The following is a 24913-nucleotide window of genomic DNA, read 5'->3' as shown; positions in this document are numbered from 1 at the left end:
GCAGGCTCAGCGGCCATGGCTCACAGGTCTAGCTGCTCCGCTGCATGTGGGATCTTCCCGGACCGGGGCACGAACCCGTGTCCCCTGCATCGGCAGGTGGACTCTCAACCACTGCGCCACCAGGGAAGCCCTAGGCCTCAAACATTGTTTAACCAAAAATATGAAGATTGTCATACTGAGTGAAGTAAGTCAGATAGAGAAAGACAAATATTATCTGATATTGCTTATATGTGGAATCTAAAAAAAAAAACAGTACAAATGAACTTATTTACCAAACAGTAATAGAGTCACTGATGCAGAAAACAAACTTATGGTTACCAGGGGCAAAGAGGGGGAGGGATAAATTGGGAGATTGGGATTGATATATACACACTACTGTATATAAAATAGATAACTAATAAGGACCTGCTGTATAGCACAGGGAACTCACTCTACTCAGTACTCCGTAATGACCTACATGGGAAAAGAATCTAAAAAAGAGTGGATATATGTATATGTTTAACTGATTCACTTTCCTATACACCTGAAACTAATCCAAAATTGTAAATCAACTATACTCCAATAAAAATTATAAAAAATATTTAAAAAATTGAAAAGTTCCATTGATTATGAAGCAAACTGCAAGTAAAAAAGGTATAAATGATTTTATATACAGCCATAAAATAGGTACAAGATAACACAGTTAAGCAGCTGAAATAAAGTTTGTCAGTTTTGACTTCTAAAAATGTTAAAAAATAAGAAAAAGGAAAGCATTGCTAATGAGATAACATCAATATTAAATATTTTTGCTTTATTAGCTGAAAATTTTCTACTGTTCTGTCCAAACTGTTTCAAATGTTATCATGCGTGTCTAAACAGACACATTATTACCATGCCCTAAGCTGGAATATAGTTAGATTTTTACCTTTGCACATTGGTGGAGGATGACTCCACTGTCTGTTGGCCTGGCACTGTGCTTTTGTTGGCCCTTGCATAAGATACCCAATATTGCAAGAGAATGTTACCACATCATTAAAGTTGAATCCATTTCCACTTGTTCTTCCATAAATTGGACTACCAGGGTGACCACAGCTCACAGCTAATAGCAACAGGGCCGGGGTGGGAGAGACACGGAACAGAATAATTAGTTATCAATTATTACATGAAAATTATACTTAATCATTTCAAAGAATGTGGAAAGAAGGCCACTTTCATATGAAAATATACTTAAAGTAATTTTACTAATGCAAAGGAACAATTTAGAATGCCAAAATAGTCTAATATAGAAGTATTATATTAGTAAGTAGACAATTATTTATAATTGTAGTAATTACATGCAAGTAGTACACAGATATTTAAAGTTTTATGATAGCTTTTCATTCTATTTCATTTTAGGGAAAAATACTGAAATTCAAAGAAATTTGGGAATGACTGAAATTCATGTCACTAGTTAATGGCAAAAGGAATGAAACTAAACCAAATTTCCTTTTCTAGCTAAGTTTAAGAATTGCAGATAAATGAAGGCAATTTTTTGTATTTAATTTTGAAATAGTTTCTTTTAATATTATTTATCCAACCATTTTTATGATTAACAGATTAGCAAAATCTTGCTTGAAGAATAACTTAATGTGACTGCAATAAAAAATGATGCCTTATGCTGTAGAATTCTTAACATATTGAGATACCAATATTAAGATTCCCTAAACCAATCAACCTTACTGGTATAGTTCCTTCACTATTGATATTTAATAATTTAGCACAGTTTTTTGGGAAATAATGGTATCAATTAGATGCATTATTTACATCGTTTAGAGTTTTGGTTCTTTTTTAGAGTTCATTTAGTGCTGTCTTTTCCCAAACACTCTGTATTCCTGTGAACTGTTTTACTGCATTATCTCACTTTATTAATCACAGGAAGTCCAATAATACTGCTTCATAACTGGGCACAGTGAAAGACCCAAGTCACTTTTAGTACTTTAAAAATGACCCAAGAGCAATTAATTTTCAGCTGTATTGTTAACGTCAACCTATTCATTTGAAAATGTAACTGCATCTTATTCTTGTTTAAAATTATTGATAAAGAAACCTGTTTTACCCCAAGGGCCAATTTCCATTTATAGTCTCAATTATTCAGCAAGATAAATAATGGTATTAGTTGCCTATGCTTTGATATAATGAAAGGCAAAAAATCTGGGATGGATCCAGCATAATATTGCTGTCTTTAAATCATTAACCTGTCTGCCCCCTATACACACACACCACAGAGAAGCAATTTTGCTAACTATATGTTCTATTATCCTATTAAATCTCAACACATTAATGTATTTTCTATTAAACTAGAACTCCAAAAAAAGTCTGTTGATTGGATAAGAATTTGACAATGATAGAATTTATAAATATGGATGTAACTGGCCACAAATTAAATATTTCCTGTGAACCCATACTTAAAGACCCACGCATTATTTCTCTGAAGCATCCAAAATCTCTATCATTTGATCCTATAGTGTTAAAATTACAACGTATTTACAGTGTTTATTCTAATTTTCTAACACCATTTTTAATACAAATGTCAGTGATTGCTGATGGAAATTATTAGGAGAAAAAAATAAGAAATATATGGATAATTTACTTTCTGATCCAAAATAGGATAGATTGTGATATGAAATACTGTGTACTACTGGGTATTCAGTGGAGTAAGAAAAAATACTAGAGTTATTACTCAGCTATTTTAAAATTCATTTTATCCTTCATGTGTAAATTCACATCTAAATCAACTTAAAAGAGCAGATGGATATTTGTTGAACTAGTAAGATCTTTATTAAAACAATTCCAAAATTGTTCCAAATCCACAAAGTAATGACAGGCTTTCTAATATTTCTTCCACTTTCATGGTGGATGGTTTTATATGCTTCTGAACACACCCTACTTTAAAGACTAGTGTGTGTCAGTATAAAAAAATGCACTGTGAGAACTTAGTTATTTAAATACACACACACGTGCACACACATGTACATATGTGTGGATCTGTCTATATAATCATTTCTCTTACCTAAGAAAAATATTACTAGTAATTGCAAGAGAACTAAACAGAGGTCTCTAATTACTTTTGCCATGCTTACTTACGCACACAGGATGGAAGTTGACCAGACCAGTTGTGATCCTGTTGACATATTCTCACTGAAGAACCAATCAGTCGAAAACCAGGATTACATTGATAAACAACTGTGTCTCTGTATCCATAATTTTCTCCAATAACTTGACCATTCACAATAAGCTCTGGAATTCCACAGTGGCCCGCTGAAATTGGTCAAAATAATATTTTTAATATTGTGATCTAAATTTTATTATGATTTGTATATTTGTATACATATATAACATTATTAATCTTTAAATGTTTACTTAGAAGTATGCCACAAATAAGGCAAACACAATTATATAACATTAAGATAACTGTAATATACTTAACAAAATGCCTACTATTTGGGAATTAAAAGAAAACACACTTCCAGTAACAGTTGGGCCTGGAGGAAATTAGCAAACATTTCAATATGTATAAAAATGAAAATATAGCATGTAAAATTTTGAGGAATACCTATAAAGTATGCTTAGTGAGGAGCTTTACAGTGTTAAATGCTTTTATTAGAAAAGAAGAAAGATATAGGATGAAACAAGCAATATTTCACTTTATGAAAAGGAAAAAGAAGAGCAAAATAATGAAGAGGAAAAAAAAAAGGCCAAAATAAGTAGACAGAAGAATATATTAAAGACATTTACAGAAATAAAGGAAACAGAAAATAGAAAAATAATAGAGAGCATTACCTAAGCTAAAAATTCTTTCTTTAAAAATAAGAGAGAAGGTTCAAATAAATAAAATCAGAAATGAAAGAAGAGAAATTACAACTGATAGCACAGAAATATAAAGAATTATAAGAGACTACTAGGAACAATTATACACCAACAAATTACAAAAACAGGAAGAAATGGATAAATCCCTAGAAATTTACAATCTTTCAAGAATGACTCTTGAATAAATAAAAATCTGAACAGACCAATCACTAGTATGTGATTGAAACAGTAATCAAAAGCCTCTCAACAAACAAAAATCCAGGACCATATGGCTTCACTGGCGCATTCTACCAAACACTCAAAGATTAAATAGCTATTCTTCTCTAACTTTTCCAAAAAAATTATAGAGCAGAGAAAGCTTCCAAGCTTATTTTATGAGGCCAGCATTACCCTGATACCAAAACCAGATAAGAAAACCACAAAAAAGAAACCTACAGACTAATAACCCTAATAAATATAGATGCAAAAATCCTCAACAAAATATTGGCAAACCTAATACAACAATACATTAAAATGATCATACACCATGATCAAGTTATTCCAGGGATGCAAGGATGGTTCAACATCTTCAAATCAATCAGTGTGAAATACACATTAACAACATAAAAGATAAAAATCATATGATCACACTGAGAGATGCAGAAAAAAACATTTGACAAAATTCAACATCCATTTTTGATAAAAACTTTCAACAAAGTGGATATAGGGAGGCAATGTACCTTAACACAATAAAGGGCATATATGACAAGAACCTGCAGCCAATATCATATTAAACAGTGAAAATCTAAAATCTTTTCCTCTAAGATCAGGAACAAGACAAGGATGCTCATTCTCCTCACTTTTATTCAACATAGTATTGGAAATCCTAGCCACAGCAATTAGACAAGGAAAATAAATATAAGGCATCCAAACTGGAAGGGAAGAAATAAAACTATCACTATTTGCAGATACTATATACAGAAAATTCTAAAGATGCTACAAACTATTAGAAGTAATAAATGAATTCGGTATAGTTGCAGTATACAAAATTAATATACAGAAATCTGTTGTACTTCTATACACTAACCATGAATGATCAGAAAGAGACATTAAGAAAACAATCCCATTTACAACTGCATAAAAAAGAAGAAAATATCTAGGAATATGTCTAATCACAGAGGTAAAAAACTTGTACTTGGAAAACTATAAGACACTGATGAAAGAAATTGAAGATGACACAAACAAATGGAAAGATACCCCATGTTCATGGGCTGGAAGAATTAATATTATTAAAATGACCATACTACTCAAGGAAATCTACAGGATCAGAGCAATCCCTATCAAAATACTTTTCACAGAACTGAAACAAATAACTCTAAATTTTGTATGGAAACATAAATAGCCAAAAGAATCTTGAGAAAGAACAAAGCAAGAGGTATCACACTCCCTGATTACAATCTATACTACAAATCTACAGTAAACAAAACAGCATTGTGCTGGCACAGAAACAGACATATAGACCAATGGAACAGAATAGAGAGTCCAGAAATAAACCCACACTTATATGATCAATTAATATGAAGGAAGCAAAAAAATAGAATGGGGCAAAGGCAGTCTCTTCAATAAATGGTATTGGGAAAATTAGACAGCTATATGCAACAAAATAAAACTGGATGACTTTCTTACCCCATATACAAAAATAAACTTAAAATGGATTAAAGACTTACGTATAAGATCTGAAACCATAAAACTCCTAGAAGAAAACATAAGCAGTATGCTGTTTGACATCATCCTTAACAATAATTTTTTAGATCCGTCTTCTTTGACAAGGACAACAAAAGCAAAAATAAACAAATGGGACTACATCAAACTAAAAAGCTTTTGCATAGTGAAGGAAACTATCATCAAAACAAGAAGTCAGTCTGCTGAATTGGAGAAGATATATGAAAATCATATAACTGATGAAGAGTTAATATCCAAACTATATAAAGAACACATATAACTCAATAATAAAAAAAACCTCAAATAGTCCAATTTAAAAAATGGGAAGAAGATCTGAATAGACATTTTTCCAAAGAAGACATACAAATTGCCAACAGGCACATAAAAAGATGCTTAATAGCGCTAATCATCAGGGAAATGAAAATCAAAACCACAAAGAGGTGTCACCTTACACCTGTCAGGATGGTTATTATCAGAAAGACAACAAGAAATAACAAGTGTTGGTGAGGAGGTAGAGAAAAGGAACTCTTGTGCACTCTTGGTGAGAATGTAAACTGGCCCAGCCACTATGGAAAACGGTAGGGAGATTCCTCAAAAGATTAAAAATAGAGCTTCCATTCCATTTGGGTATCTATCCAAAGGGAAAAAATAAATACTAATTCAAAAAGATTTATGCACCTTCATGTTCATCACAGCATTATTTACAATAGCCAAAATATGAAAGCAACCTAAGTGTCCCTCAATTGATGAATGGTTAAAGAAGATATGATACACACAACACACACACACACACACACACACACACACACATGCACATGCACAATGGTATACTACTCAGCCATAAAAAAAACAGAATCTTGCCATTTGGAATAACATGGATGGGCCTTGAGGGTATTAACCTAAGTGAAATAAGTCAGACAGAGAAAGACAAATATCACATGATTTCACTTATATTTGGAATCCAAAAAACAAAAAAAGCAAACAAAACAAAACCTAGAGTCACAGATACAGAGACCAGATTAGAGGTTGTCAGAGGGAGGAGGGTTAGGGGGAATGTGAAATGGGTGAAGGGGATTAAAAAGTACAAAATTCCATTTATAAAATAAATGTCATGGGGATGTAATGTACAGTTTGGGGAATACAGTCAATAATATTGTATTAACTTTGTAAGGTGACAGACAGTAACTAGACTTACTGTCATAAACATTTTGTAATGTATACAAATGTTGAATCACTATGTTGTACAACTGAAACTAATATAATACTGTATACCAGTTATACCTCAATTTAAAAAAAAAAGAAAAAAACTATAGTAGACTAAGCAAAGAGAAATATGTCACTGTAACACAATCAAGGTAGTCAAAAGTTAGAAGCTTTAAAAAAGAAAAAGTCAACAACATTGTTAGACTCCTAGCTAATGCTATCAACACACACAAAAAAGAGAGAACAAAATTACCAATAACAGGAATGAATGAAGTGACATCACTACAAAGCCTACAGATGTTAAAAGGATAAGGGAATATTAAGAACTGCTTTATGCTGATACATTTAACAATTCAGAATTAAAGGACAAAATCTTTGAAAATTGTATCATCCAAAAACTAACACAAGATAAAATAGAAAATATGAATAGTCCTTTATCTATTAAAGTATTGCAATTCTTAAACAATAACCTCCCCCCCCCAAAAAAACAGACTCATTTTTTCACAGTAAATTCAATCAAATATTTAAGTAAAAAAGCAAGCAAAGAAACAAACAAAAAAACACCAATCTTACACAAACTCTTAGAAAATAGAAGAAAAAGAATCATTTCCTAACTTGCCTAATGAGGTAACCATAATCCCAATATTAAACCTGTAAAAGACACAGAAAAAAATGTCCTTCATGAACATAGATGCAGCACTGTTTAAAAAAAATTAGAAAATTAATACATGTAAAATACATCATGATTATCTGGGGTTTACCTAGAAATGACCAGTTGGTTTAAGATGAAATATTGACCACTGTCATCTACCATACTGACAGAAAAAAAAAAGAGAGAAACATACATGGCTATTTCAATAGATGAAAATCATTTGGCAAAATTCAGTACCCAATCATGATAAAAACTAACAACAATTAGCAATATAAGGAAATTTTCTCAACCTTATAAATACATCTAAGAAAAAAAGTTCATATTATATTTACTGATGAAATATTGAATTCTTTCCTCCTGATATAAGGAACAAGACATGGATGACCACTCTCACCAGTTCTGTTTAACATTGTTTGGTGGGCCCTATCTAGTTCAATACACTAATACAAAGGAAGAAAGTAAAAACATAAAGTAGGAAACAAAACAGTAAAACTATTTCATGCTCAGATGACATATACATAGACAATGTTATTTTAAGAAAATCCTAAAACAAGTAAGTGAACTTGCAAAGAGGCAGGATATTAGATAAATATTTTGATTAATTTTATTTTTATGTACTAACATCAAACGATTGGAAATGTAATTAAAAATGAACAATATCACTTATATTAGTGTAAACACACTAAAGATTCTGTGGAATAAATTTAGCAATAGGTATACATAATCTCTATGGTAAAAAAAAATTTAAATATTTGCTATTGCAAAAAAAATGAAAGAAGACCTTAATAAATGAATAAATATACTAATGAATAAATACACTAACTTTACCATGTTCAGGAATTAGAAGAGTTAACATTGTTAGATGCCAATTCTCCCCAGAGGATCTACAGATAGAATGCAATCCTACAGTCATTTTAAAAATAAACAATTAATAACCAAATTCTAAAACATATATGAAACTTCAAAGGACATAGAGTATCCAAAGTCATCCTGAAAAATAAGAACAAATTTTGAGGACATACACACAAAATTTCAAGATTTATTATGGAATCTATTCAACCAAAAGTGCCAGACACCCTTCTGGAAAATACAAACAAACAAACAAAAAAACACTCAACCTTACTTCATGATATATAAAACAACAAATGACTAAAATAAGTCATAGCTATAAAGTAAAACTGAAAACTGTAAAGCTTCTAGAAGAAAACATAAAAGAAAATCTTTGTGACTTATGGTTGAACAAGGTTTTCCTAAACAAGACACAGAAAGCAACAGCCAGAAAGAAAAAAAGATAGATTTTACAAAAATTGAAAACTTCTGCTCATTAGGACAGCATTAAGAAATGAATAGGAAAGTCATAGGCTGGGAGAAAATGTTAAAAAAAAATAAGAATATATAAAGAACGCTATAAGTCGTAATAAAAGGCAATTGAATATAAAAGATACTTCAGGAAAATTTACAGATGACCAATAAGCCCAAGAAATTGTACTCGATCAGTAGTCATCAAGACAATGCAAATTAAATCTTGTAAGATACCTTTTTGCACCCAAGAAGATGACTAAAATTAGAAGACTGGCTATACCATATGCTGCAGAAAATGTGAGACAGCCAGAACTCTTCCAGAAATTTTATTCCAGACTATGCAACAGAAAGGAATACACATGTCCACAAAAAGACTTTTACACAAATGTTCATAACAGCTTTGCTCATAACAGCCCCAAACTGGAGAGAGTCCATGTGTCCATCAACAGGGGAATGGCCAAAGTTTGGCATATACACACAATAGGATTCTACTCAGAGAATTTTTTTTTAATTACTGATATACACAACAACATGAATGAAAAAGAATGAAAGAAACCTTACACGAAAAGAGTACATAATTTAGGATTCCCTTCATATGAATTTCTAGAACAGGGAAAACTACCATATGGTGAAAAAAACAGAACAGTGACTGTCTCAGTGGGTAGGGGAGGAGACCTGCAGATTGACTATAAAGGGTCACGAGGAAGCTTTCTGAGGTAATGTTAATGTTCTACAACTATAGAGTGTTTAGTTACATAGGTGTACACATTTGTCAACACGTATCTAACAGTGTATTTATGATATGTGCATTTCACCATATGTACATTTACCAACATAAAAAGAGAAAGGAACCATGAGCAAATATTGAACTCTAGCTGATATGTATATAAAAACGTTTAACATGCAGTGTACTGAATTTGGCAACTTCAAAATGCATCAAAAAGTAAAATGAATTGATGGATTGATAGAGGCATTGAAGGACGACTAGATATGTGACAAGCAAATACAACAAATGGCTAATCATAAAATCTAGGTAGTAGACATATGTATATACATAGTCAACTCTGAATTGAAAAATTCATAATAATTGGGAGTTTGGGAATAAATACACTATATTTAAAGAAACAATCATAAGCACATTCTAGTGGCCATTCTAGGCCAAAAGTGTCTGGGGCTATAAGGACAAGTTGTTTGCAGTCATGAGAAGAATGGCTGGGCTACATGAATTCTTAAGGTTAATTCAAAGAATAAGATTCTAGGATCTGCTTATTTGGCAATTGCACTTTCCTCCTACTGACACACTTTTGAGTTTATATTAGACGTCAACACTACATGCTATGCAAGAATATTGTTGTCTTTATAGACTGAGAGACAATGTTTGCTTACAAACATTCCTTTTATGCCCTGTCTTTCCACAGAACAGAATCAGGATTCTAAATAGGTGAATAAAACCACTTCCTATACACAATATTCAATAAATAACGTATAACATACAATAGTAGTTCATCGGGGCAAAGAGTTATAAAATATAGTATCTTAAATTTAGTTTACATATATTTTCAAATGCAGAAGTAAACTAAGTAATCTGTAATTGAAATAAGCATAACCAAAACCAAGTTAGAAACTAGTAAGAAATATTTTATTTTATCATCTAATCCTATATTAACACATAATGATTTAATATCTTTACCATTTTCTTTTTTATATAATAGTCTTATAGCATAGTCAAATAAATATGTGTACTCTTATAAAGAAGCCATTGTTACTGGGTTTCCAAGTACACCTACTAACAAATATTCCTGAGAGGTTGAAAAAAAGAATTTTAACCAAAATCTCTAGCTATACCCTTTTAAGCTTCAAATAATGATTGTATCACCATAAATATTTTCAAGCTTATTATCAAAACAATATGTATTTAAACTGCTAAAATATAGACTTTTCTGTCATATGTCATATTTTTAAATAGTAAAATTTTAGAGACAAAACACTGTACAAATTTAGCAACACCTTGTTCATAATAATCAGCAATTTTTAAATTAGTAAACCTAAAGATTATGCCTTGTTTCCAAAAGGCAAGTGAGTAGTTATTATAACAATTATTATTATTACCTAATTCAATACTTGCTGTCATTTCTTGAAATAACTTTAGAGAAAAATAAAGCATAAATCATACTATTCTCTTAAGATAATTACTGAAGTCTCTGAAAAAAGGGATAAAGCCTAAATCATAATATTCCTTTAATAATAAGAGAAGGGGTAAGAAGAACTAGCTATTCAGTCTCTTAATGAACAGATTTTTACAGTGAATTAAAAAACCTAAGGGAAAAAAACCCTATTTTCCTAAAATCAGGTTTGAAAAATAGATTTTTAAAGTTTTAATACAAAGTAATACTACACATGTTGAAACGTTAGGAAATAAAAAGGGAGAAAGATATTTAAATGTGGAGCTTGTTTTTCTTCTTTAGTCATTACCTTAAGCAAATAGGTGAAAGGAGAATTGACTATGGTTTAGAATGAATTCACTGTTACAGTGATTAATCCAGCTGAGTATGCAGACATTCAGCAATTAGTTTTTACCTTTTATTTTCACCATGCCTGGAAGATAAATGTGTCTCTCCTTAATGACATAAGATACTCATTTGGAATGCTAGTTGATTAACTTTAAGAGTTATCTGTTTAATAGCTTTTCTACCATAAGATATTTTAAAAGTTAAATATTTTCCAGTTTTTATTATCCTTACTGAGTGAATATAAGTTATTATCTCTTATTATGAAAAAGGGCTGCCTTTCTAGAGGGAGAAAAAATGTTTGGTTAAAATGACTTAAAAATCTGTACCTAAGCATCTGGTTTCCAATCCACTCCAAAGACCTGAAGAAAAGCATTCACGTACAGCGGAGCCCACAAGCATGAATCCTGAATCACAGGTAAAGATGGCCGTTGAGCCATATGAAGTTTGAGTTCCAATCTTATTTCCATTTGGAGGTGTAGGTAGTTCTCCACAGGAAATAACTTGAAAACAATAAAAAAATAAAAACGCTTAAAGACATAGTCAATATAAACTTGTAACAAAACCATGCTGTGATTTGATATATTTACAATTGAAATTGACATTTGTAAAACATGTTTGAATCATTATGAAAGTGTAGAGAAAATAGATGACATAATTTAAAATTTATCCCCTTTGAGTTCCCATAAATCTTCTAAGTAACAGTGACATGTGATGAAGATATTTTGTTTGCATTTTCTGCGTAGCCAACCTGGTCACCCAACAGGTTGTAATGAAAAAATAATAATAACAAGACTAAGGGAGGATAATTTATTAGTCCAAAGTCTTTCTCTGACTTATCAAGTGACATTGGGCAATCCCTTTGACTTACCTGAGCCAGTTTCCTCATTATCTAAGATCATAAGTGCAAATAATTTTTGTTGCACACTCTACAGTTTATAAAGCCCTTTACATGTGAAATATCATTTGATTCTCACTAGAACCATTAGATTATAATTATATTTCACATTTTGGTTTTAGGTTTTAAAAAACTAAAAAATAGAGATTAACTGACTTGCTAGGTCATTCAGAACCCAGCTCTTATAACACCTTCATATTTAAAGACCACAAATGAAATTTCTTTCTAGAATAAAAACAATAATAGATAGCACTTATTGAGTGCTTTTGTACCAGACACTATTACTAACACTTTATCTTACGCAATTCTCAAAACAACTCTATGAGGTAGGTGCAATCATTATCTGAATTGTGTGCACTAGGATATGGACACATAAGAGGAAAGTAACTTTAATAAGATTCCACAGCCTATAAACAGCTAAATCAAAATTTAAACCTAGCAATTTAACTCAAGAATTGAATACTTAACCACCAGCCTTTATTCTGGCTCCAGCTCTGGCTTTCAGCTCTAGGCTTTAGGATTCTATTAGACAAATAGAAAATTTGCAGACTTTAAAAAATTGCATGTAGAATTTAAGATGTACCGATTGTTTTGAACTAATACCCCAAACAATCCTTTGAGGTAGCTATAATATTTATTAATATTAATAATACTGATATTTATATCATTTTAATTTCAAAGATGAATAAATGGAGGACCAGAAAAAAAATACTGTTCTTTCCATTTTTCTCAGTGAATTGTAATTCCTAGATTCCTATCTTTCCTGCATTCTTACCTGTGGGCAGGAACCTGATCTTATGTAGAACTTAAATTTTTTCTACATAATAAAGGATTGAACACAAAGAAACTAGACAAACATTTGTTCAATAAATGCTTCTGCTGTAGATAATTTTTTTCCTTCTCTTTGAAACATCCTTATCCCATGTGCCCTTTTAATGAAATTATAATGGAAGAAGAATGAGCCTAGAGGAAGATCCTGGGTGAAAACTGAAAAGAGTAAAGCAAAAATTTACAATACATATGCCATATTTTTAGAATATGTAATGTAATTTAGATATGTATTTTGAGATTTTTAATTCATCAATATGATTATCTTATAAAAAATGGCAACCCCCAAATCCTATGCTTAATATGGAGATTAAGAAAATAAATATTCCTAAGTAAAATATTACTAGGTACTTGCGTACTTACTATATATAGTTATGTTATGTTAAAATTTTAGTCTCCATAATTCAGACTTCAAATGTTTTATTAGTTTATTTATAAATTATGTATCCATATCATAAATGCTGTAAAACTGTGTTGAACATGAAATGAAAGGATGAATTTTCAGCCTAGCATATTTCCTGGTACTAAGTAAACTCAATAAATGTAGTAAAGAAAGTTCAAAGGAAGATCAAGATATTTCATCTGATTATCCTATGTTAAGTTAGCTTATCTACATTAGACACTAGCTATTTATAAGAATGTATGAAAATAGAATGACTAAGATGTTCAGTTTGATTCAATAAATATTTATTGAGCTCCTGCTGTGAATCAGGTTCTAGCTGATATTTTCAACGTGTAACACCATTAAATCATAATAACTATGAGATAGGTATTATTGTAATTTTCTTGTTTAAGAAATAGAATAACCATCATATAACATCAAAAGGCAGAGGTTTTAATTAGACTCCATGGGTTGAAACCCAATTATCCATCATTTATAGGCTCTGTGACTTGTGTAACAAGATAAAAATTCTTGGGTTCAGTTTCCTTTCTGATAAAATAAATATAATAATATCAACTTATTTATAGAATGGGAACTAAGGGATAAATGAAATAATACATGTAAAGGGCTAAAAGTAGTGTGTAGTTGTTTTAATAAATGATAGACCTAGAATCTAAGGGAAGGGTTTCTGAATCCAAAGCCCCTGTTGTTGTTCTTTTTAATAAGCATTTACAAATACCAAAAACAGTTACAAAATTTTAAGATGACTTGAGAATAAATGACCTTTTTAAATAATACTACCTCAATATTGCTCTAGCATATGTAGAAAAAAGAAGTGATCAAGCAATTCAATCACCAAGGATTGCATATGAAATGTTTAGCGGAGTGTATACTTACTTTGGCAATATGGTCTTTCATTTCTCCAACTCCAAGTACCATTAGGAAGACATTCAATAGAAGCAGGACCTAGTCCATGATAACCAGGATCACAGCTGAAAACTACCTTGGTTTTGTATTCATAATGGGAACCATTCACAATTCTCCATCTTCCGTGTTCCAGAGTAAAGGAGTTGATGCTTGGGCATGTAACAACTATACAAAAACCAAAGAGATAAATGCTAATAAGTCAGTCATGTCTGTTCTACCTCTTAATTATATCTCATGTCTATTCGATTCTTAGTTCACTATTTCCTGAGTTCCTTCACTATTGTGCCATAAAAGGTCTTTAGCATTTTTTTTTCATGTTAATCTTCCTACTCCCTCAGTTCTATGGTACTGCTGGCAGTTCTGTGAACATGTCATGCTATTTCACACTTGAAAGTCTTTGTACATATTATTCTATGCACCTAGAATCCCTATTATTGACTTTTCCATTCTTCTTTTCTTAGATTATCATATCCAAGTTTATTCCCTAGTACAGGAAGACATGAAGTATATTTTAGTGATGAACCAAACCAATAACATTAGTTTGTTAAAATTGTCTGACTTTCTTGAAGCTGATTTAAAAGTATTCTTTTTTCTTTTTTCCCAGCTTTACTGAGTTATATTTGACACAAAGTGGAAAAAAGGGAATACTTGTACAAGTTGTGAATGTAAACTGGTAAAGCCACTATGGAATACGCACATACAGCAGTATGGAGGTTCCTCAAAAATTGAAACTATAACTATCATATGAATCACCAATCCCACTTTGGGATATATATCCAAAGGAAATGAAATCAAGATCTCAGAGAGATATCTACACTCTCATGTTCATTGCAGCATTAGTCACAATAGGCAAGATACAGAAATAACCTACTCTCTTTTCTTTAAAAGTTTTGGAAGGACTATATTTTGAGGAAATTTGTTTTATGAGAATGATCTTTTTATGCAAGACTTGTGATATAAACTTCAGCTAATTCAAAACTTGCTCAGCATAAGCAGACACATTATTAGACACTTATGTTAAGATTGCAAATAATTTAACAACCCCATTTTAAATGAAATCACAGCTAAGTTGAAATGTTAGTACTAAATAGAACAAGTAATTGATTTATAGAGAAAAATTAAAGACCTTATTTAAAGACACATTTTCTAATCCTTTTCTACCAAATATTTTATCTGAATTATTTTCTATAACCATTATATAATATTCATTTACCTATTACAGTATTGATGGCAGGAATGAGAACTATTCTAAATGTAAGTAACCTGAAGAATTCTGACAAAAGTTGAATATTATGGATCATCTCATTAGCATCATTTATGTTTATAAAAATCAGTTGAATGTATTAAAATATAATTTTATTAACGTAAACAAAATCTTTTTTCAAAGACCTATGTATTGAAAACACATGCTGATTGATGGATGACTTTTTACAAAATAAATAAAACGTTGCTATGTAAAATAAAATGCCACTTTATTTTTTTGACATAAATATTCTGGAGCTTCTGAAAATGAGTAAAACTGTCCTTATACTGTATTTCAGTTCTTCCTAGTACAAGACAGCTTAATTTACTTCTATTTCCCTCTTAGACATCATTTTAGGGAATGGTTCTAAAATCTGAAAAATACATAAAATTTCAGATCATATAAGATGCCAGTAGAAACACAAGTGATGAAATTTCCTTAACATACATACCAACACAGCGAGGAGTCTTGTTATGATTGCTCCAAGTTCCATCTGATTGACAGACAGCAGTGGTAAGTTCCTTAGATGACAATCTATATCCATCATTACAAAAATAGGTAACTCGGGTTCCTACCAAGTAGTCTGTTGTGAGTATTCCTCCATTTGTTGGAGCTTTAGGAATCCCACAGGAAATTGCTAAAATAAATACATACATACAAAACCAAAGAAACAGAAAACTAATTAGATAAGTCTCATAGAGTATAAAGCATGTAAAACTATTTGGAATTTTATTAATTCCTCTGAAACAATTTCAGAATATCTTCAGCAAAACCTTTTTTGAACTACAACTTTCTGAATCAATTATTTCAAACTCTGATTGAATGTCTTTTTAAATTGGTGAATCTATACACTCTTAATACTTTATTTCTTGGTTTCTTACTTAGTTTCTTGTCAGCATGTGCATGGTTATCAGCATGCACACAGATTATAAGAGAAGGCAAGTTAAGTAAATATAGAGTGTATTAGTGCTAATACATGTGTGGACCTAGCAAGTTAGGTCAATTCAATTTGACAGTATTAAAGATTATAAAGGTAGTGGTAACCAACACTCATCAGGGTTTCGGCCAGGAGTAAAACAAATAGATTTATTTTACCTGGAAGCTGGATATTACTTTGTCTTAGGTCCAGCCAAACTCTATGTGCTTGTGCACCTTCCATGGAATATCATGTGTACGGACATATTTAATAAATATAGGGCTAGGACTTATCGTCTTAAAACCTAGTTTGGGTCTTCCTGCATTTCACTGATATGTCTCAGATGTCTTGGTTTTTATCTACAATAAATCTGATTTACGTAAAAGTTAGTTTTACCATAATGGGATAATTACAGTATAAATTTATATTTCAATAGTTTATTGTATAAAATCAGAAAACCTCTAAATTCTGAAATAACTAGTTTTATTGGTTTCATATAAGAGATTCTAAACTTGTAACTATTTTTCTCGTATCAAAAGAAATAATAGAAAGATACGAGTTTAGTTTGAGTATTTACAAAAGCTGTAAATATTCTGTCTCCATTTCAACCTAAAATTGTTTCTACTTCTCTTATAAAATCTATCACTTAGGTGTTTAATTTTAATTAATTCATGCAAATTGACTACAAAGTAAAAAAAAAATCTTAGTAAAACACATATAAAATTCTCAAAGTGGAATAGCAGACTCCCTACTGGTGAATAGCTTGATCTTTTGTAATTTGATAACCTGCAAATTATAAACAGAAAAGTAGTAATGTTGATTTAATAAATTATATAAGCAATCTCATATAATTATGTTATTATTCTTGCTATCTAATTATAGACCTCTAAAATAGTGTTGCAAAGGTAAATGGTTCCCTGATGTCTGTTAAAGCAATATTTGTATTTCCACTTAGGACTTCTGGGTACTTCAATTTGTAATAAACTGTTTCCCCACTGAATCCCCACCAAAGATCATGTATTTACTCATTTTTTAAAAATTAGCTGTACATTGTTGGGGTAGAGTAGGTTAAACTTAGAGCAAAGTAACAATGAAATTTAGTTTAAATAATATAGGTTCCATACATGTAGTTAGTATATAATGATTGTATTTTAGAATTGAAAAAAAGACAACATACTAAAATGATAGGATAAATGTGCCTGTAGATACTATACAATTTAACTTCTTAGCTAAAAAAAAAGGAAAACAGAGTTCAGAAGAACCATCATCACTGAGTGATTGTCAGAAGCTTCTCTGCAGAACTCTGAAACAAGCACAAATTAAAAGTGAAACAAAGATGTCCCCATACCTGTACTTGGTTTTTATATTAAATGTACTAAATATTAACCTGTTTTAAAAGTGTGTAGAGTTATCTTACTACGGTCTGATGGCATTTCCCTAACGGTTCATCATGTTGAACATTTTTAATGTGTTCATTTGCCAGCTGTATATCTCAAATGTTCACGTATATCTCATGTTGGTAGTGAATGTTGGCTGATATTTCCCTTTTTATAATAACTAAGAAGACAGTAAAAGAAATGTGTTAGAACTTGAAAAAAATTAAGTGAAACAGGGAATACAAAGTGACTGTTTCTGCATAACCCTGTACAATACTCGATTGTATAGAGGGATGATAATGGTTTAATTAGTGACAGGGCAGGGAGTCAATGAATGATTCGTTGATGTGTAGACAAAGAAATAAAACACCTTCTCAAACCGAAATAGAGATAACAGACTAAATTTTCTATCTTGAATTGTGTTCACATTGCGTAACCACAGCTCAAGTAAATATATGTGAGGATGTATAAGGAGACTGAAGAGACAAGAAGAATAAAAATAACTGAAGAATGCAAAACAAATTTGGAACAAAACAAAAATTGTGTGAATAGCTCTCCCCAATGACATTTACCCCTTTCATTTCAATTAGCTATGCCCAAACACAGGTCGCATACAACAAACAATTTTATAAAATAATGTTTTAAAATTGTTTCAGTGAACATAAAGGATCAATTTTGGAAATGATTCTTTGAGTTATAAATATTTTATCATGTTACTATGCAAAATATCTTATTTTTCAGCTACATTTTGATTTACCAAAATACACAAGCAGCTCATGAAGCTCAATATCAAAAAACCAAACAACCCAATACAAAAATGGGCAGACGACCTAAACAGACATTTCTCCAAAGAAGATATACAGATTGCCAACAAACATATGAAAGTATACTCAACATCACTAATCATTAGAGAAATGCAAATCAAAACTACCATGCGGTATCACCTCACACCAGTCAGAATGGCCATCATCAAAAAATCTACAAACAATAAATGCTAGAGAGGGTGTGGAGAAAAGGGAACCCTCTCGCACTATTGGCGGGAATGTAAATTGGTGCAGCCACTGTGGAGAACAGTATGGAGGTTCTTAAAAAACTAAAAATAGAACTACCATATGGCCCAGCAATCCCACTACTGGGCATATACCCTGAGAAAACCATAATTCAAAAAGAGTCATGTACCACAATGTTCACTGCAGCACTATTTACAATAGCCAGGACATGAAAGCAACCTAAGTGTCCATCAACAGATGAACAGATAAAGAAGATGCGACACATATATACAATGGAATATTGCTCAGCCATAAAGAGAAATGAAATTGAGTTATCTGTAGTGAGGTAGATGGACCTAGAGTCTGTCATACAGAGTGAAGTAAATCAGAAAGAGAAAAACAAATACTGTATGCTAACACATACATATGGAATCTAAAAAAAAAAAAAGGTTCCAAAGAACCTAGGGGAAGGACAGGAATAAAGATGTAGATGTAGAGAATAGACTTGAGGACACGGGGAGGGGGAAGGGTAAGCTGGGACAAAGTGAGAGAGTGGCATGGACATTAACAAATGTAAAATAGATAGCTAGTGGGAAGCAGCTGCATGGCACAGGGAGATCAGCTAGTAGCTTTGTGTCCACCAAGAGGGGTGAGATAGGGAGGGTGGAAGGGAGATGCAAAAGGGAGGAGAAATGGGGATATACATATATGTATAGTTGATTCACTTTGTTAAACAGCAGAAACTAACACACCATTGTAAAGCAATTATACTCAAATAAAGATGTTAAAAAATAACCTATTTGTAATTATAGAAAAATTTCAAATCAAGAACAATTAAAAAATGCTCCATATATAAATGTCATATTATATAAAAAAAACCAATGAAATTATAGTGCTGACACTACAAAGCAATTTCAAAACTTCAGAAAGTTCAGGATAATTTTTTATTTTAACCAACAGTTAATTATTTTCACTAAAGGTTTCTCAAAGATTATCTATCTATATATATATAAAAACAATCCTTAATAACTGAAATTTAATTGTTCAAAGTTCAGAGCACTTAAATGTTTATTTAAAATCTATATGATTTAGAAGTTATTATAGATATTTTAAATTCCTGTGATTCTAAAATTATGAGATCATGATTCTTTCTCAAACCAATTCTGGGAAACCATTTAATACTAAAAATGTATAAATACTCCTGCTATTCATTGGTCAAAGGAAAGCAGATGTTTTGCTAGTTTATTAAAATGTATCTATTCTACATGAAGTCAGTACCTTCAATGATGGTAACCCATTAAGTTTAGGATACATCCCAGAATTCTAGTAAGTAATTAATGTTTCTGAATCAGCAATATAAGGAAACAGTTCTTTCATTTCTCATTTATTTATACATGCCTATGAAAGCTATATTTTCATGAATTAGAAATTGCAATTTAACAGGTAAAATAAACCATTTTGGGTATCTGGTAATATCTATTCTCTGCTCATTTTAACTTGCTGCTGTTTAAATTTTAACTGATATTTTTATATTTTATTTGTTTTATATAAATTGCCTCCAATAAGTAGATGATAGGTAACATCCATTATTTATTAACTGAAAGCATCCCTCATTTTTTTTTTCAAATAATACTGAAAGTGATAAATGCATCCTTTTTTTTTTTTTACATCTTTATTGGAGTATAATTGCTTTACAATGGTGTGTTAGTTTCTGCTTTATAACAAAGTGAATCAGTTATACATATACATATGTTCCCATATCTCTTCCCGCTTGCATCTCCCTCCCTCCCACCCTCCCTATCCCACCCCTCCAGGCGGTCACAAAGCACCGAGCTGATCTCCCTGTGCTATGCGGCTACTTCCCACTAGTTATCTACCTTACGTTTGGTAATGTATATATGTCCATGCCTCTCTCTCGCTTTGTCACAGCTTTTACCCTCCCCCCTCCCCATATCCTCAAGTCCATTCTCTGGTAGGTCTGTGTCTTTATTCCTGTCTTACCCCTAGGTTCTTCATGACATTTTTTTTTTCTTAAATTCCAAATATATGCGTTAACATACGGTATTTGTCTTTCTCTTTCTGACTTACTTCACTCTGTATGACAGACTCTAGGTGTATCCACCTCATTACAAATAGCTCAATTTCATTTCTTTTTATGGCTGAGTAATATTCCATTGTATATATGTACCACATCTTCTTTATCCATTCATCTGATGATGGACACTTAGGTTGTTTCCATCTCCGGGCTATTATATGAGGGTTCATAGTTGTTATATATGCCTCCACATGCTGGGTAAAATAAATCAAATATAAATTTAAATTTCATATTACAAAATAATGTGATGTTCGAAAATTTTCAGAGTCCAATGACATTACATTTTCTTTATGTTGAACTTGTCTTTATTACTATACCTAGCTAAGAGACTCAACTACTCTTTAAAAACAAGACCTAGTCCAAAGCTCTAAAATGTGCCATTTGTTGACTTGTCATTTTTTTGCTATAGCAGGATACAATGCTCAGAGAGTGCCTTGCTTTTTAACAAAATAAAATGGAAATGAAAGACATCTCTGTTGAGTTACCTAAACAGTGAAGAAAAAATAATGTGGTAATTGGCTACATTTTCCTCTTTTAAATTTGTTGCACTGAGAGCACATTTTTGCATACTTGAGAGTGAACATCATCAGTGACCTTGCCTACTCTTATCCCCTCTTTTCTCTCTGCAGACTCCACACTAACACACACTCCAGCTCTGGGTCATTCATTTTCTGACAACAAAGTGACGGGAATGGTAGATGTATGAGTAAAGTATGCATATAAGTGGATAGAGTAAAGGCATAAATCACATAACAACAAATGAAGAATTATAAGACAATGTGTCTCATGCTCCTCAAATTTATCAGTCTGTGTTTTTCAGCCTTATTTTCCTTAGAGGTATCTCTAATATGCTTCTGCATATTTATAATATTGGAAGTTTCAGCAATCCAAATAAAAGTTAAACGGGGTTAATCTTTTATTAATGTAACATTTCTGGTTAATATACTTCACCTTGACAAGCAGGGACCGGTGCATCCCATGTATGATACCCATAGGAAGACTTTCTGCACACAGCACTGCTTTTCCCAACAAGTCGGAATCCTCGATCACAGGCCCAGCGGACCACACTATTAAGCTGTCCACCTGTCTGACTGATAATGTATCCATGAGGTGGGGATTCTGGTGTACTACAGTAGAAAGCTTTTTAAAAGAAAAAAATAAAAATCATATAAAGTTAATGAATCAGAAACTCTTTACAATCTAGAGTTATAAAAACCTTAAAGTAAATACTAGTTCATAAAAATTGGCCAATTCAATTGCCATCTACGTGAGTTTTACTTCATATGGACATATATTATTTTCCATCCACTTGACAATCTAGTGACATAACTTTTAGGAGACATAACTATTTCTGGGCTTTCTTCTGATTCTTATTGTCACTGGAGATGTCTCCTAATTGAAATACATTATACCTTCTTAATACCCTGGAGGTTCAAAAGCCCTACAAATAGTTTATTGAATTTTGGAACTGGTATTTCCTGTCATCTGAAGGGCCTAAATGCCACAGTTTAGTAGCAATATTTTAGAGCATGTTGTTTACATGTCACTTTGAAATTACCTGCAGACACCTATGTCATGTTAGTTCATGCATTTCATTTTGGTGGATGTCTAAAATAGTCCCTCCACATTCCATAATCCTCTCTTCCAGTTTATTAAAGAGTTTCCATGCTGCCAAGAGTGCTTATATATGGTGATAAAAAATGCCAATAAAATAAAACTTCTTTCATCTCCTGAAGTCTAGAATGTCAAAAGATAACGTGAAATGGCTTTTTCATATATATGTACTTTTGAGACTATTCAGCCTGGCAGGATCCATTTACCCTTTGAAACTGAAACTTCAATGTATTCATCTGAGAAAAAATGAGACTTCAGGGGTAAATAGTAAGAAATAGATTGGACTTAGAATATATATGTCATAACCTGTCATTTTCTAAAGGAAAAATTTATATTCAATATGTCAAGCTGTTCTTGGGGCCAAAAATGATGTTTTCATTACATTTATATCTAACTTTGTCATGAATATCAACATAAATAAGGATTAGTCTTTAATATAGTGAACTTATGCTTGTAACTGTTGGATTTGAATGATTTCCCTTTAAGTTATTATGGTTATTAAAAATATAATTTAACATTCTGACTTTTTAAATACAGTCTGGCACAACTTTAATAAAAAGACATTTACAAAGTTCACATTCAAATATGAAAAACCTCAAGAATGACTTGGGCGTATGTTTAAATTTTTAAACATTTCTCCTTTGCATGCCTAATAACATTTTTCAAATTTAATAGATATCTATTATAGGATAAAACTTGTAAACATGCTATAATGTCAGTGACAAGTTACTTCTAATATGTAAAAGACAAATTGCTGATAAAGGCAAATTATCACCTTATAGTTTTAAAATCAAAGTAGACAAAAATGGTATTTGCACATAACATACACATATGCAAATTTATATAAATGAGTAAAATTCAAGAGTTTATATTTACAACTGGAATTCAAAATTTTATTTAAGTCCATGTCTACAATTGTTGTGTCAGAATAATCTATAAAATATTTAAGAAAGTAATTTTCAGTAGGATTGATTAGCAATGACCCATAGCTTGGGGAGACATGGTCTGAACACTGGAGAGATAGAGATGGTTGATTGGGTCTGAAGTATTCTGTTATTGAGCACATACCTATGGCATCTGACATGATTTAGGATGGCAATAAAGAGAAGGGATATAATCTTTGCATAATGGAAAACTATGTACAGTTAACAAGAAAATTATTGTCTCAGTATTAGTAGACCTTATAAACAAGAAGGCATATAGGAAAAGCTATTTCATCTTGATATTAAGAAGGATTTTCAGCCTACATCTTTCTAGATATTACTCAATGAAAAGCAATGATGACAAAACATTTTTTTAAAACTAAATGTTTCTAAGTGATGTGTTCATCATTTTCTCTTTTAATATTTAATATATTTTAGCAAGTATCATAAATAGGTGGGCAAGAGTGAAGACAAAGATTTTTTCTACTGTATGTTTATCTTTTGTTTAAACTTCTCATTTAAAGGAGTTATATATATTAAGTAGATCAGATACAACTGAGCAACACTATTAACATTTTGTGAGAGTTCAAGGGAAATTTCTGCTGGGAAATAAAGCACTTAAAATATCAGAGTTTAATTTTTTTTTTTTGGCTGGAAATTTTCTTTTAATTATTTATTTATTTTTGGCTGCCACTGGGTCTTCGTTGCTGCGTGCGGGTTTTCTCTAGTTGTAGAGAGTTGGGTCTACTCTTCGTTGCTGTGCGTGGGCTTCTCACTGCAGTGGCTTCTCTTGTTGTGGAGCACGGGCTCTAGTTGCATGGGCTTCAGTAATTGTGGCACGTGGGCTCAGTAGTTGTGGCGTACGGGCTTATTTGCTCCATGGCATGTGGGATCTTCCCGGACCCCTGCATTGGCAGGTGGATTCTTAACCATTACGCCACCAGGGAAGCCCCAGAGTTTAATTTATAATTAACTTAGATAAGTCATAAATAACTTAAGTCCTTTTAATCATTTCAAAATTATATGAAAGACATAGCATTATTATCATTACATTGAGGAAACTGAGGCATAGAGATGTTACATAAATTGCTCAAGAAACATCAATGGAAGAAATATGATTTAAATTCATACCTAATTAAATAGTGTATGTGTCTGTGCTCTTTAATCACAACCATACTGAAGATGTAGGTGAGATCTGTACTGAAGTTATAAATATCACATACCTATATATCTTATCCGGAAGCCTTTTTTGTTATTGCCATGATCTGCTGACCATTGAAGAAATACTTCATGACCATTGCTTGTTATATTAAAAGCAGATGAATAATCCCCACTGAGTGAAACAAGCACTGGACTTTGAATATTTGGTCCTTCAGAAAGAAAATAATACAATTTAGGTGTAACTGAATAATTCATCTTTAGTATTTTATATATTTAGAATAGTATTAAATATGGTGAAATTAATCCAGAACCAATTTACTTCATCAATAATAACTTAAAACATAACATAAAATGTTTGTTTAAACATTTTA

At 31.5% G+C, this 24913-nt stretch overlaps 1 protein-coding gene across 1 annotated transcript in view; it reads right to left on the bottom strand.

Annotated features, from left to right (window-relative positions):
• Positions 1-24913, bottom strand: part of LOC137210719 (CUB and sushi domain-containing protein 3) — a 705705-nt gene that overhangs the window by 66128 nt on the left and 614664 nt on the right. The window contains exons 43-49 of the mRNA XM_067712783.1: positions 24605-24751; positions 21796-21984; positions 15920-16105; positions 14196-14390; positions 11520-11693; positions 3103-3276; positions 905-1078 (exon numbers count right to left, since the gene is read on the bottom strand). Of these exons, the coding sequence (XP_067568884.1) occupies positions 905-1078; positions 3103-3276; positions 11520-11693; positions 14196-14390; positions 15920-16105; positions 21796-21984; positions 24605-24751 (1239 nt within the window). The remainder of the gene's footprint in view (positions 1-904; positions 1079-3102; positions 3277-11519; positions 11694-14195; positions 14391-15919; positions 16106-21795; positions 21985-24604; positions 24752-24913) is intronic.

The sequence above is a fragment of the Pseudorca crassidens genome, chromosome 17 (assembly GCF_039906515.1).
Source record: "Pseudorca crassidens isolate mPseCra1 chromosome 17, mPseCra1.hap1, whole genome shotgun sequence".
Classification (NCBI taxonomy): domain Eukaryota; kingdom Metazoa; phylum Chordata; class Mammalia; order Artiodactyla; family Delphinidae; genus Pseudorca; species Pseudorca crassidens.
This window is presented reverse-complemented; position numbering and strand designations above follow the sequence as displayed.